A 13,496-nucleotide genomic window follows, 5' to 3' on the forward strand; every position below is an offset into this window, starting at 1 on the left:
TAGAGAACATGTTTATTTGACTTATTTGTCGAAGTGCTTAAACTGTCTTGTTTGTACTCCATGCAGTATGTTAGGCTAGGATTTTCTATTACTTGTTCTGAGTTTAGCATTATCCTTATGTTTGGGCTGTTATTGTGTGTTTTTAAATTGGGACTACGGGAAGGCATCCCGGGAGATCCCCCTGCACTTGATATGTTCTAGACTGAAGGTGTGGGATACCAAGAGATCCCTGGCACACGTTATTACAAGTTTTTTCGAGGATACCAAGAGATCCTCGGGATACCAAGAGATCCCTCATGTATATGATGAGGATACCAAGAGATCCTCGGGATACCAAGAGATCCCTCGTGTATATGATGATGATACCAAGAGATCCTCGGGATACCAAGAGATCCCCGGTTGTTGTTCCTGTTGTGAATAGTATTTACTGGTATTGTCCTGTTTCTGCTTTCTATTACGGTTTTCCTTACTTATCCTGTTTAGATTCTCGTTGTAGACTTTATTTATTCTGTTTTTCCTCATCTCATTATATATTATGTTATATCTCAGTAGAGCCATGACCTTTCCTCGTCACTACCCAACCGAGGTTAGGCTTGGCACTTACTGAGTACCGTTGTGGTGTACTCATGCCCTTCCTGCGCATGTTTTTCATGTGCAGATCCAGGTACCTCCACTCAGACGCACTATCCTTGAGGCAGGGAAAGCTACGGAGACTTCGAGGTACATCTGCAGCGTCTGCAGATCGAATAGTCTCCTTCTTACTCTATCTTGTAGCATTTAGACTTCTTTCGTACTTTGATATAGACTTTTTTTCTGGAGTTTAGAGCAGTGTATTACATTTCTATTAGCCTGTGTTTCCCGTGAGTTTTCGGGTTTTGGGGTGATATTGTATACTTCCGCGTTTGAGTTGTATATGCCAAGTGGCACTTGTATACAGTTTTCCTTCTATTTTTGCTTAGTTTAATTTATTGTTCCGCAAGTTATATTATTTCCGCATTTTAGGCTTACCTAGTCGTAAGGACTAGATACCATCACGACATGTTCACGGAGGACGAACTGGGGTCGTGACATCAGGCTTTGAGCCTATAGTACCTGTTAGCTCAACTTTCCTGAGGTGACTAAATGTGACATCTGAGAAAGCTTAAATTTCAAGAGATTTTTAATCTGGAGTACTATAAACTACATCATGAACCTAAGATTATCAAAGCCCCAACTCTCTAAACTTATGGAGGATAAGAACTACAAAAACAAGAAAGAGAAAGGAAAGAGGCAAATGACTAAGAACCTCGATTTCCAAATATTGTAAATATGGAAAGTTTCTTATCAAGCAAAGAGCACAGGAGACTATATCCGAATTGTTAAAATAAAAACGACCTAGGCAACGACTTTTGAAAGAGTTAAGATCAAAAGGAAGCCTTGTTGGCAATTCCTCTATGGGACCTATTCAAATAAAAAATTAATAAAAGAATGAGCAAAACAAAAGTTGGCAAGAAGTTGAAATGGACGATAACAAGACGGCAATTTGCAAATATGCAAATTGCAACGAATGAATTTGATTGGCTAAATTGGAATGCTCCTTTGCTTATAAATAGATTCATTCGGTTTCATTTCAAGTACACCAAAATCAGAGAGAGTGCAATAGAGCGTAAAGAGAGTAATCCACAGATTGTAGTCTGTGAGATAAATAGTGAGTATGAATAATATTGTAGTGAGATGTTTAAAATAAAGAGTGTTATTTCTTTCAAAGTTGTAGCATTCTCTTGACACTAGTAAGTTGTAATATTATAGTGGAAATATTGCTCCGCTCGGGTATTGTATTTTATCCTGTTAAAAGATTAGGTGTCGTTGTTACTCTCTTACGTTATTGTTATTTATCGTGGATATTATTCCTGGGCGGGATATTATTTTTTCACAACAACGTGGTATCAGAGCCCTGGCGAATAATGGTCTGTTGTCTTTTCAGTTACCCCATCTCACAAAAGATAATTATGAAAAATGGTGTGTACGTATGAAAGCCATTCTTGGCTCCCAGGATGTGTGGGAAATCATAGACAGGGGTATGCAAAACCCGATAATGAGGAAGCTCTGCCTCAAAATAAAAAAGATGTCTTGGCAAAGACAAGGAAGAAGGATCAACAAGCCCTCATGCTCATCCACCAATGTTTTGATGATGTCATGTTTGAGAAGGTGGCAGATGCTACCACCTCAAAGGAAGGTTGGGAGATTTTACAAAATTCTCTCCAAGGAGTTGACAAGGTGAGGAAGGTAAAACTTCAAACTCTAAGGGCTGATTTTAAAGTTTTAAAAATTAAAGAATCCGAATGCATTTTGGATTATTGTTCAAAAGTGATGGTTGTTAGAAATCAATTGAGAAGATACGGGAGGACATAGAAGTTGTTTGTGTGGTAGAAAAAATCCTTCGCAATTTAACACCTAAATTTGATTTTTGTGGTGTGTGCTATTAAGAATTCTAAAGATTTAGACTCTATGACGGTGGAGCAATTGGAGGGTTATTTACAAGCCCATGAAGAAAAGATCAAGAGAAGACAAGAAGTGCCACTGGAGCAACTTCTTAAAACTCAGGCATCCTTTAAGGACAATGGAAGTGAAAAGAGCTATCGAGGAAATGGACGAGGACGAGAACATGGTGGTCATGGAAGGGGAAGAGGTAATGGTAACAACTTCAACAATGAAGTTAAAATCCACTAGCATTCAAAGGTCATGATCGTGGACAAAGAGGAGGGAGAGGACGTGGCTACTACTAAGAAAATAATGGACAAAAGTATAATAAATTAAAAATTGAGTGTTATAATTGTCATAAATTTGGACATTACTCTTGGAAATGTCATAAAAATATTGAAGAAAAATCTAACTTTGTTGACGACAAGAAAGAAGAAGATGAGTCAACGTTATTGCTGGCACTCAAGGAAGAAGACAGGGATGATTGTAGCTCTTGGTATTTGGACAATGGAGCAAACAATCATATGTGTGGATGCAAAGAAAAGTTTGTGGAGATCAATAAAATGGTGAGAGGTAATGTGTCATTTGGAGATACCTCAAAGATTCAAATCGAAGGGATAGGTACGATTCTGATCTCCTGTAAAGATGGTAGTCACAAATTAATTCAAGATGTTTATTGTGTGCCAAAATTAAAAGGTAATATTTTGAGTTCGGGACAACTTCTTGAAAATGAATATGACATCCACATGAAAAATATGTATCTTTGGCTTAGAGATTCAAGTGGAATTCTAATTGCTAAAGTGCATATGGCAAAGAATAGATTATTTTCTCTGAATCTTAGAACAATTTATGCAAAGTGTTTGAAGGCTCATGGTGTTGGCACATGCGATTTGGGCACTTGAATTTTTAAGCACTCAAAACACTGGGAGAAAAGAATATGGTTCTTGGGATACCATCAATCAACCATCCCAATCAATTGTGTGAAGCTTGTCTTCTTGGAAAATATGCAAGGAGAAGTTTTCCAAAGGAGGCCATGTCAATATCGACGAAGCCGCTCCAGCTTGTTCACACTAATGTGTGTGGACCAATCAATCCACCTTCCATTGGTAAAATTTATTTGAACAACATGTCTGCAACAAGAAATGTTAGAGATCAAACCCCTCAAGAAGCATGGAGTGGAAGAAAACCAAGTGTCAAGCACTTAAGAATCTTTGGGAGCATAGACTATGCTCATGTGCCACATCAAGGGAGAGCGAAGCTTGACGATCGAAGTGTCAAGCATGTGCTTGTAGGCTATGATGCGAGTTCAAAAGGCTACAAGTTATAGAACCCAAGAAGCGGCAAGGTGGTGGTAAGTCGCGATGTTTAATTTGATGAAGAATTGGCATAGAACTGGGAAGCTCAGGAAGAAAATTCATATGATTTTCTTCCGTACTTTGGTGATGAAGAAGAACCAGAGACCGTGGAACCTGTGCAGGATACAACTCCACCTCCTTCTGCAACCAATGTTGCATCTCCCTCTTCTCAAGAAAATTCAAATGAACAGCTGCAAAGGACAATGAGTATTCAAGATCTCTATGAGGACACAGAAGAAGTTACTAATTTTGATTTCTTATGTTGTCTCTTTGCTGATAGTGAACCAATGAACTTTGATGAAACTTTTACAAACAAAAGGTGGAGACAAGCCATGGAGAAGGAGATTGAGTCAATAGAGAAGAGCAATACTTGGGAGTTAACAACTCTTTCCAAGGGTCATCGAGCAATTGGAGTTAAATGGGTATACAGGACAAGAAGAATGTTGATGGAGATGTGGAGATATACAAGGCACGACTTGTGGCTAAAGGATACAAGCAAAGGCAAGGCATTGACTATGAAGAAGTCTATGCATCTGTTGCCCGCATGGAGACAATTCATTTGCTGATCTCTTTGGCAGCGCAAATAAAGTGGAAGATCCATCAACTAGATGTCAAGTCAGCTTTCTTGAATGGCTATCTTGAAGAAGAAGTCTATGTTGAACAACCATTGGGCTTCGTGGTCAAAAACCATGAAGATAAAGTGTTGTGATTGAAGAAAGCTTTATATGGATTAAAGTAAGCCCCACGAGCATGGAATAGTTGCATCGACAAGTATTTTCAAGACAATGAGTTTACTCGTTGTCTCTATGAATATGCTCTTTACCTTAAAGTTCATACTAATGGAGATATCTTACTTGTTTGTCTCTATGTTGATGATCTTATTTTCACGGGTAATAACCTAAGTATGCTTGAAGCTTTTAAGAAAGATATGTCCCGTGAGTTTGAGATGACAGACGTAGGGCTCATGTCATACTATCTGGGCCTAGAAGTGAAGCAGATGGAGGATGGAATTTTTATCTCTCAAGAAATTAAAGCTATACAAAATAGATATTGAAGAAGTTCAACATGCTCGATTGCAACCCCATGAACACATCGATGGAGAGTGGGAAAAAATTGTCCAAGTTTGATGAAGGAGAAAAAGTGGATCCCACATTTTTCAAAAAGTCTTGTGGGAAGTTTGAGGTACTTGACTTGTACCAGGCCAAATATTTCTTTTCAGTTGGAGTAGTAAGTCGCTTCATGGAAGCTCCTACCTCCACTCATTTGAAAGTCCCTAGAAGAATTCTTCGTTACCTAAAAGGTACGATCGACTTTGGGTTATTTTATTCTTCTTCTCATGACTTCAACCTTATGAGATTTTGTGATAGTGATTATGCGGGAGATATTGATGATATAAAAAGCACAACTGGTTTTATATTTTTCTTGGGTGATTCTGTTATTTCTTGGAGTTCAAAGAAACAATTCATTGTTACTCTCTCGACTTGTGAAGCAGAATATATAGCAGCAACATCATGTACCTGTCATGCTATTTGGCTAATAAGATTATTGAAGGAGCTCAATTTGCCAAAAATTGAAGGAGCTCAATTTGCCACAAATTGAAGCTACAGAGATTTGTATTGACTACAAATTCTCAAAAGCACTCGCGAAGAATCCGGTGTATCATGATCGAAGCAAGCATATAGACACAAGGTATCACTTCATCAGAGAATGCATTGCTAAGAAGGAAGTCGAGCTCAAATATGTAAAGTCTCATGATCAAGTTGTAGATTTCTTCACAAAACCTCTCAGGTTTTAAGATTTTGAGAGATTGGGATCGTATCTTGGAATAAAGAGAAAAATTCAACATTAAGGAGAGATTTGTGGGACCTATTCAAATAAAAAACAAATAAAAGAAAAAGCAAAACAAAAGTTGGCAACAAGTTGCAATGCAACAAGTTGAAATGGGTGATAATAAGATGGCAATTTGCAAATATGCAAATTGCAACAAATGAATTTGATTGAATAAGTTGGACGGCTCCCTTGCTTATAAATAGAGTCATTCGGTTTCATTTTAAGTACACCAAAATCAGAGAGAGCGCATTAGAAAGTAAAGAGAGTAATCCATAGATTGTAGTCTATGAGATAAATAGTGAGTGTGAGGAATATTGTAGTGAGGTGCTTAAAATAAAGAGTATTATTTCTTTCAAATATGTGAAGTCTCATGATCAAGTTGTAGATTTGTTCAAAAAACCTCTCAGCTTTTAAGATTTTGAGAGATTGGGATCATATCTTGGAATAAAGAGAAAAATTCAAAATTAAGGGAGAGATTTGTGGGACCTATTCAAATAAAAAAAATAAAAGAAAAAGCAAAACAAAAGTTGGCAACAAGTTGAAATGGACGATAACAAGATGGCAATTTGCAAATATGCAAATTGCAACAAATGAATTTGATTGAATAAATTGGACGGCTCCTTTGCTTATAAATAGAGTCATTCGGTTCCATTTTAAGTACACCAAAATCAGAGAGAGCGCATTAGAAAGTAAAGAGAGTAATTCATAGATTGTAGTCTATGAGATAAATAGTGAGTGTGAGGAATATTGTAGTGAGGTATTTAAAATAAAGAGTGTTATTTCTTTCAAATATGTGAAGTCTCATGATCAAGTTGTAGATTTCTTCACAAAACCTCTTAGGTTTTAAGATTTTGAGAGATTGGGATTATATCTTGGAATAAAGAGAAAAATTCAAAATTAAGGGAGATATTTGTGGGACCTATTAAAATAAAAAATAAATAAAAGAAAAAGCAAAACAAAAGTTGGCAACAAGTTGCAATGCAACAAGTTGAAATGGACGATAACAAGATGGCAATTTGCAAATATGCAAATTGCAACAAATGAATTTGATTGAATAAATTGGACGGCTCCTTTGCTTATAAATAGAGTCATTCGGTTCCATTTTAAGTACACCAAAATCAGAGAGAGCGCATTAGAAAGTAAAGAGAGTAATTCATAGATTGTAGTCTATGAGATAAATAGTGAGTGTGAGGAATATTGTAGTGAGGTATTTAAAATAAAGAGTGTTATTTCTTTCAAATATGTGAAGTCTCATGATCAAGTTGCAGATTTCTTCACAAAACCTCTCAAGTTTTAAGATTTTGAGAGATTGGGACCATATCTTGGAATAAAGAGAAAAATTCAAAATTAAGGGAGAGATTTGTGGGACCTATTCAAATAAAAAACAAATAAAAGAAAAGCAAAACAAAAGTTGGCAACAAGTTGAAATGGACGATAACAAGATGGCAATTTGCAAATATGCAAATTGCAACAAATGAATTTGATTGAATAAATTGGACGGCTCCTTTGCTTATAAATAGAGTCATTCGGTTTCATTTTAAGTACATCAAAATCAGAGAAAGCGCATTAGAAAGTAAAGAGAGTAATCCATAGATTGTAGTCTATGAGATAAATAGTGAGTGTGAGGATTATTATGGTGAGGTGTTTAAAATAAAGAGTGTTATTTCTTTCAAAGTTGTAGTAGTCTCTCGACGCTACTAAATTGTAATATTATATTGGAAATATTGCTCCCCTCTGTTATTGTATTTTACCCCGTTAAAAGATTTGGTGTCGTTGTTACTCTCTTTGTGTTATTGTTATTTATCGTGGATATTATTCTTGGGGGGATATTATTTTTTCCCAACATCCTCGCCTGCTGCAGCCAAGAACTAGGAAGAAAATACAGAATGAATAAAGGCCTAAAAGAGATTATATCTATGAAAATGCATAACAATTAGGCAAAATACATAGATTGCCACCTGAACTATGGACCAAATCTCTATTACACAATTTATGACAAGAAAAATTATTTTGCGCACTCAACCTTTCAAAAGTGGGCCTATGACACACTACTTTTGTAGTTGACCAGTCTCATAAAACATCTCCAACTCTCGCACCAATAAGGTTGCGACACGTGTCCTTAACATAAAAAATTTAATACTTAGAATTGCAAATCTACCCTCGTCTTCATGTAACTTTTTTTTAGGATTTACCTCCCTTTTAGTTACTTTTTTTTTAATTCAAAGCCACCCATAATCAATTTCAATTTTCAATTCATTCCAAACATCAAATTCAGCTTTGTGCAAGTGTTTCCATCAAGGACCTATAGCACCCACTTGAATTTGAACATGAAATTTCATATTCAAATGTAATTTTTCGACTTCAATCTTTGAAGTTTTGCCGGCAATAGTTGTTTGAACAATACTCCACCCAAATCTTTCCCAAATAGTGATTGCAATTCAATTTTCGATCCTTACGACTCCACACTTTTTAAAAAGAAATATTGATTTAAAAAATATTGATTTTAATGTAATAAACTTGAGATTTGGGTTTTATTATTCGAGCCACAAATAAACTTCGATTTCTAACTCGAATTTGTAGTTGGCATCATTGGGTAACAATTGTTTGGGTTGAATTTCGAAATCAACTGCTTATTTCAAAGACTCTGGTGAACAGAATGTAAAAATAGTTACTGGATTCTGGGTTGATGCGAATTTAAGATCTAACACTTTAAGTGGATTGTTTACTACTTGGAATTGATTAAGAACTAATTCCTTGAGCTTAAAAACATTTGAATGGACGGATTGAAGGAGGCATTCTGAACTTCCATTGTTGAGTTCTTATGAGTACAAAACCCAGTTAAAGTTTTAAGTTTTTTATTTTTATTTTAAAATTTTAAGTAATTTTTTGAGTTCATTCGCCCTTTTTCTGTGTATAACACGCGAGTGCAAACTAAACAAAGTGGTGTGCCATAGATACACTTTTGAAGGGTTGAGTGTGCAATATAATTTTGGTCGTTAGAAAGTATGTAACAGAGATTTGGCCTATAGTTCAAGTGGTAACTTATGTATTTTACCTAACAATTAAGTGTTGAAGCGTTCATTTTCTGACAGATATTACAAGGATGGAGAGTAGTCCTCAATAACATATAATTATATGTAATAGTTCAAATATGACAAAAAGTTTCTATATTTGCTTTTCTTTAAATCTTAATTTAAGGGTGGATGGACTGAGGAAGGCAAAATAGGGTAACGTTTTCGACAAAATTGAAATCATAAATTCAAGTGATAAGGAGGATTTACAACTATAAAGTTACAACTCTAATTCATCAAACTGACAAAATTGCAAAACGGCTGTAAATGAATAAAAGAAATAACAACGAAGAAAGAATACAGACTAACACATTGATTAATGTATCAAATCAATCGCAAACAAACATTTGTTAGTATAAAAGCACAAATCTTGATCACCAGCTTTATAACATGCACAACTAGTAATTTTGTTTGCAAAACAGTTGTGATGCATCTGCCAATTCAATATTCAGTATAAATATGAAATCAATCCACTTGACCAGAAACGCCACTGGAATCAGTCTAAGTACTTAATTTTTGCTTTTGGTGATGCCCGAGAATAGCTAATCAGTTCCTTCAAATGTTCACTACTGCTTCTGGCATTTTTGTTCTCCATCTGTTCAATGATCATCCTTTCGAGTTTCAGAGAACAAGCAAGGATTAGTTGTATCAACCACATTTCGGTATTTGTCCCCTTGAATTTACTTAACCTCACTGTTCGAATCACGCTCATAGCTTCACGTACTTGGTATAGTACCTCCGACAAATAAGAAAAAAAATCCGATGTCTGATTCCGATCACCTGTCACATTTTGAATCATATAGTACCGAGTCAGTCAAGGTTGTTCAAGATCTAATATGTGTATAAAAACAATATTTGAACTATTACACAAGTATAATTTTCCAGCCAAGGGTCCACTCTTGACTCTATCACCTATGTGGCTCCACCACTCAACTTACTAGTCACGAAATGTCTTACCTTCACAACTTCATCTATGTCAAGTTCATAAAGGTTGGGAGAACTCCGCAGTAGGCAAAGTGCGCTAGAAATACGTTTAATGGATATTCTTCAAGTCATAAATTTATACTCCATATCGAAAGTTATGGGTTCATTTAACCGCTGGCCTAAAAGCTACATCCGCTCCTGTTGTTCACGATCTAACTATATGTACAAAAAGTAATATTTGACATATTATACAGTATAATTTTCCGACAAAGGGTGTTAAACTGATCACTATATGTATTAGTCACAATATGTCTTACCTCCACAACTTCATCTACGTCAAGATCACGAAGGTCAGGAGAGCTCCGCACTAGGCAAAGTGCGCTAGAAATATGTTTAACAGAAATCTTCAAGTGATAAAAATTTTCAGGCTTTGGAGTTTTAGTGATACATCAAGCCTATCTAGCACAGGAAACGACCCTAAGTTCTGAAAAAAGCCACACAAAAAAAAATATTATGAGTTGAGTCACATAATTCATATAGCGACAAAACTGCAAATCAAAAAACAAGTAAAATCATTTTCTAACCTTTAGGGATGATCCATCCAAGCAGAGGTGCTTAATCCTTCGAAAGATTGGGTTCACATTAAAACATTCAAATGTTACTGTATAGCTGCTAATGATAGACAAGTTCACAAGATTCGGAGAAACTATATCAACACAATCAACATCAACACAAAATCTCAACTCCAAAGTCTCAAGCATTGGCAGGATAAGATAGTTTTCGTCGGATCCTGCATGACCGTCAAGTTCTGAATGTTCCAACTGAAGACTAACAAGATTAGGAAATTGGCTATCTTCAGGTAGCTCAAAGAAACACCACGAGAGCTTCAAATGTGTCAACGTTGCACAAGTGAATAAGCCGTAAGGCAATGCATATTTCTCATCATTGGCCATATCTAGAGTCAACTTCTGGATACCATGATTCGAGACAAAGATGATGCACTGATTCACATCTGACTGTGACAAAGTGTCTGTCTTTGAGATTAGATGGAACCCCAAAACAGGTCCAATATGTTGCACGAGAATCTTATGAATTATACTTGCAGCAGAAGCGTCCTTAGTAGATACATACTGAAAAAAGTGGCGATCAAACACAAGGTGTGGCTGTGTAGACCATAACTTTCTCCATCGCTTTGATAAGATGCTAGTTTTTGCAGCATCTTGGATGGGTATAAGCTCAAGTATTTTGTGTAGTATGTTAGTTGGTAAGTCACTAATAACTGTATATTTCTTTACATTACTAGCTACATTGCATTGACTCATACTTCTTCTCTGAAATATACTATTTGATTGAACATGAATTGAGGATCTATAAATAGTTGCTCTATTAAAAGCAGAGCAATTAATAGATATTAATGCAGATCTTAATTCAGCAGAAGCCAATAGGAATTTTTCTTGGGTAACTCAAAGGACTTTTTCTTGAACTTCCCAAGTCTGTTCATTCCCATTGAATTAATTTAAACAATCAAAGCTGGAATTAATACTTGAAACATTTGCAAATAAATTAGGGTAAGAATGGAATCTGGACATTCATTATAAATTGATGCAGATCCACTTTCCTATAATAAAACTGATAAGGAGAAGAGGGAGCAGATTGGTCGTAGGTTCGGTCGGCTGTTAACTGATTGGTCGTAGGTTCAGTGGTAGAGCGGTCGGCTGTTAACCGATTGGTCGTAGGTTCAGTCGTAGGTTCGGTCGGCTGTTAACTGATTGGTCGTAGGTTCAGTGGTAGAGCGGTCGGCTGTTAACCGATTGGTCGTAGGTTCGAATCCTACTTGGGGAGATTTTTTAGTTATCGCTTTTCTGACCTAGCGACCCCTGCCCTTCTCCTTTGTTTCTAAACTAGCAGAATCGTGGGACATCAAAAGCGGTAAGTTGATTGTTGGTTTTTATTCCTCACTCTCGTATAGGTTAACTTGGTTCGTTCCATTCTTAGGGATAAGAAGGATCCACTGGAAAGACTGGAGTAGTATCTTCATTAGCCGGAAGGAATTAGTCTCCACTAGCGTCATTCGAAGAACGAACAAGAAAAGGGTTACTGTTTAGGATAGATGGATGTGGCCCAATGGCTAAAGCTCTGCCAGCTTCTTGTAGACTGAACTCTCTTCTCTTTAGGCTCCGAGTTCTTTTTTGGGGGGATGGTCTAATTTACTAGTGGCAACGAAGTTCTTGGTAATTAGCAAGGGGGAAGGAGGATCTCCACTCATTTCATTCATTCAGTGCCTGCGGTGAGGCGCGACCCACAACAAACGAAGGGGGAAAGCTTGCTTTGCTTGCTGTAGCCCTATTTTAGTAGATTAGGCTTGGTAAGCGTAAGCTATATTTAAGTAGGCTCGCAGCTTCGCTCAGCAGAAGAGCCTGACTTTTTATTATATTAGTAAAGCGCTAGCGCCCAACCTATACAAGGGCTTTGAAGGGATAGGGGAAGAAAAGAAAACAAAGAGGGTCATTTTCTTTTAGGAACATGGCTCCTTCATTCACTTGCTCATGAACTCGCAGCTTCGCCAGAAGCGACGAGGGGGGGCTGGGGAAGGCCGACGACTACATGAGGGGGAAGCTTTCGTAGAAGCTTTACCCCTTGCTTTACAGAGATAGTTATGAACTGACTAAATGACTAGATTCTCCCGGAACGCTAGCTAAGCTAATCGTCTTAGTTCCCTTCAATTAAATCAATAAGCTTTTTGATTGATTCAGGGCGTCGCGGGAAATCTATAGATCGTAGTAGTTCGCCAACCTCTCTAACTAACATACGATACAATTTCACTTCACGGCACGGCCAAAAAAAAGAAAGAGCTTCGCTCGGTTGGCCTTCCTACGCTGACGAATGCCTCTTTTCTCTTCTCTGAAGTCTACAACAAACAAGTGGGAGAGGCAGGATTCGAACCTACGTAGAAAAACTTCAACAGATTTACAGTCTGCCGCTTTTGACCACTCGGCCACTCTCCCCTTCCCGGGCCGAGGCCCCCCTCAATGGGTTCTAACGAGAATAGAAGCGAGTCGCTTCCGGCCTGTCTTGTAGTCGTAGTCTTTTAGCTTATGTAGTCGTCGGCCTTCCTACACGCATGCGTCCGCCAGAATGCCTCCTTGGTTCGGGACGAAGCCAAGCCGATACATACGATAGGCGAAGGAAAGACCCCCATTTCATAGCGCCTGGGGAACGCAAGTTTGATCGAGGATTGGAGAGGAGAGGTGGAAGAAAGGGCTCGGGATGGATTTAGGAGTCTTTGTGCGAGCCGTATGCGGTGAGAGTCGCACGTACGGTAACGAGGGGGGTTCGCGTCTATACGTGTAGTGTGGTGCTTAGGCCTACCCACCCTATTTGTTCCATGATCTATGGGTCTACTGGAGCTACCCACTTCGATCAATTAGCCAAGATTTTGACCGGATACGAAATCACTGGTGCTCGATCTAGTGGTATTTTTATGGGGATTCTATTTATCGCTGTAGGATCCCTATTCAAGATCACTGCAGTTCCTTTTCGGGCGGCTGTAGGACGGCCCCCTATAGGTGGTAGGGTAGGGTGGGTGGTACCGCTCAGATTGCGGCCAATCTTCGTAACCTTTTCGTTTGACGAGGGAAGATCTTAAGTACTGAATTAATTAAATTACACCTATATCGCGAAAAAGAGCTGCTCTAGCTTTAGCGCGCACCCTTTCTCCTATGAGGAAAGTGACTCTTTCCGATTCATGTCTGGCCCTTCCTGGATCTGGATCACAGTATACCGGCGACTTTGTCCTTGAATTCATTCTATTTCATATCCACCGATCCGTGGAAGAGACCAAGGAAGAGTAAGATAG

General features: G+C 37.8%; 2 protein-coding genes and 1 non-coding gene across 3 annotated transcripts; 1 reads left to right on the top strand and 2 right to left on the bottom strand.

Annotated features, from left to right (window-relative positions):
* On the top strand, positions 2,488 to 3,362 carry LOC109235891. The gene is made up of 2 exons (XM_019402138.1): positions 2,488 to 2,668; positions 2,863 to 3,362. The coding sequence occupies exons 1-2, from the start codon at positions 2,488 to 2,490 to the stop codon at positions 3,360 to 3,362; spliced, it is 681 nt and encodes a 226-aa protein (XP_019257683.1).
* On the bottom strand, positions 9,213 to 10,962 carry LOC109235892 (F-box/FBD/LRR-repeat protein At1g13570-like). The gene is made up of 3 exons (XM_019402139.1): positions 10,225 to 10,962; positions 9,958 to 10,044; positions 9,213 to 9,311 (listed from the first exon to the last, which is right to left on the bottom strand). Exons 1-3 carry the CDS (start codon positions 10,960 to 10,962, stop codon positions 9,213 to 9,215), a joined length of 924 nt encoding a protein of 307 aa, XP_019257684.1.
* On the bottom strand, positions 12,563 to 12,645 carry TRNAY-GUA. Its single transcript has one exon. It is a non-coding gene; the product is annotated as a tRNA-Tyr (tRNA).

Source organism: Nicotiana attenuata, chromosome 12 (genome assembly GCF_001879085.1).
Source record: "Nicotiana attenuata strain UT chromosome 12, NIATTr2, whole genome shotgun sequence".
In the NCBI taxonomy this organism is placed as follows: Eukaryota; Viridiplantae; Streptophyta; class Magnoliopsida; order Solanales; family Solanaceae; genus Nicotiana; species Nicotiana attenuata.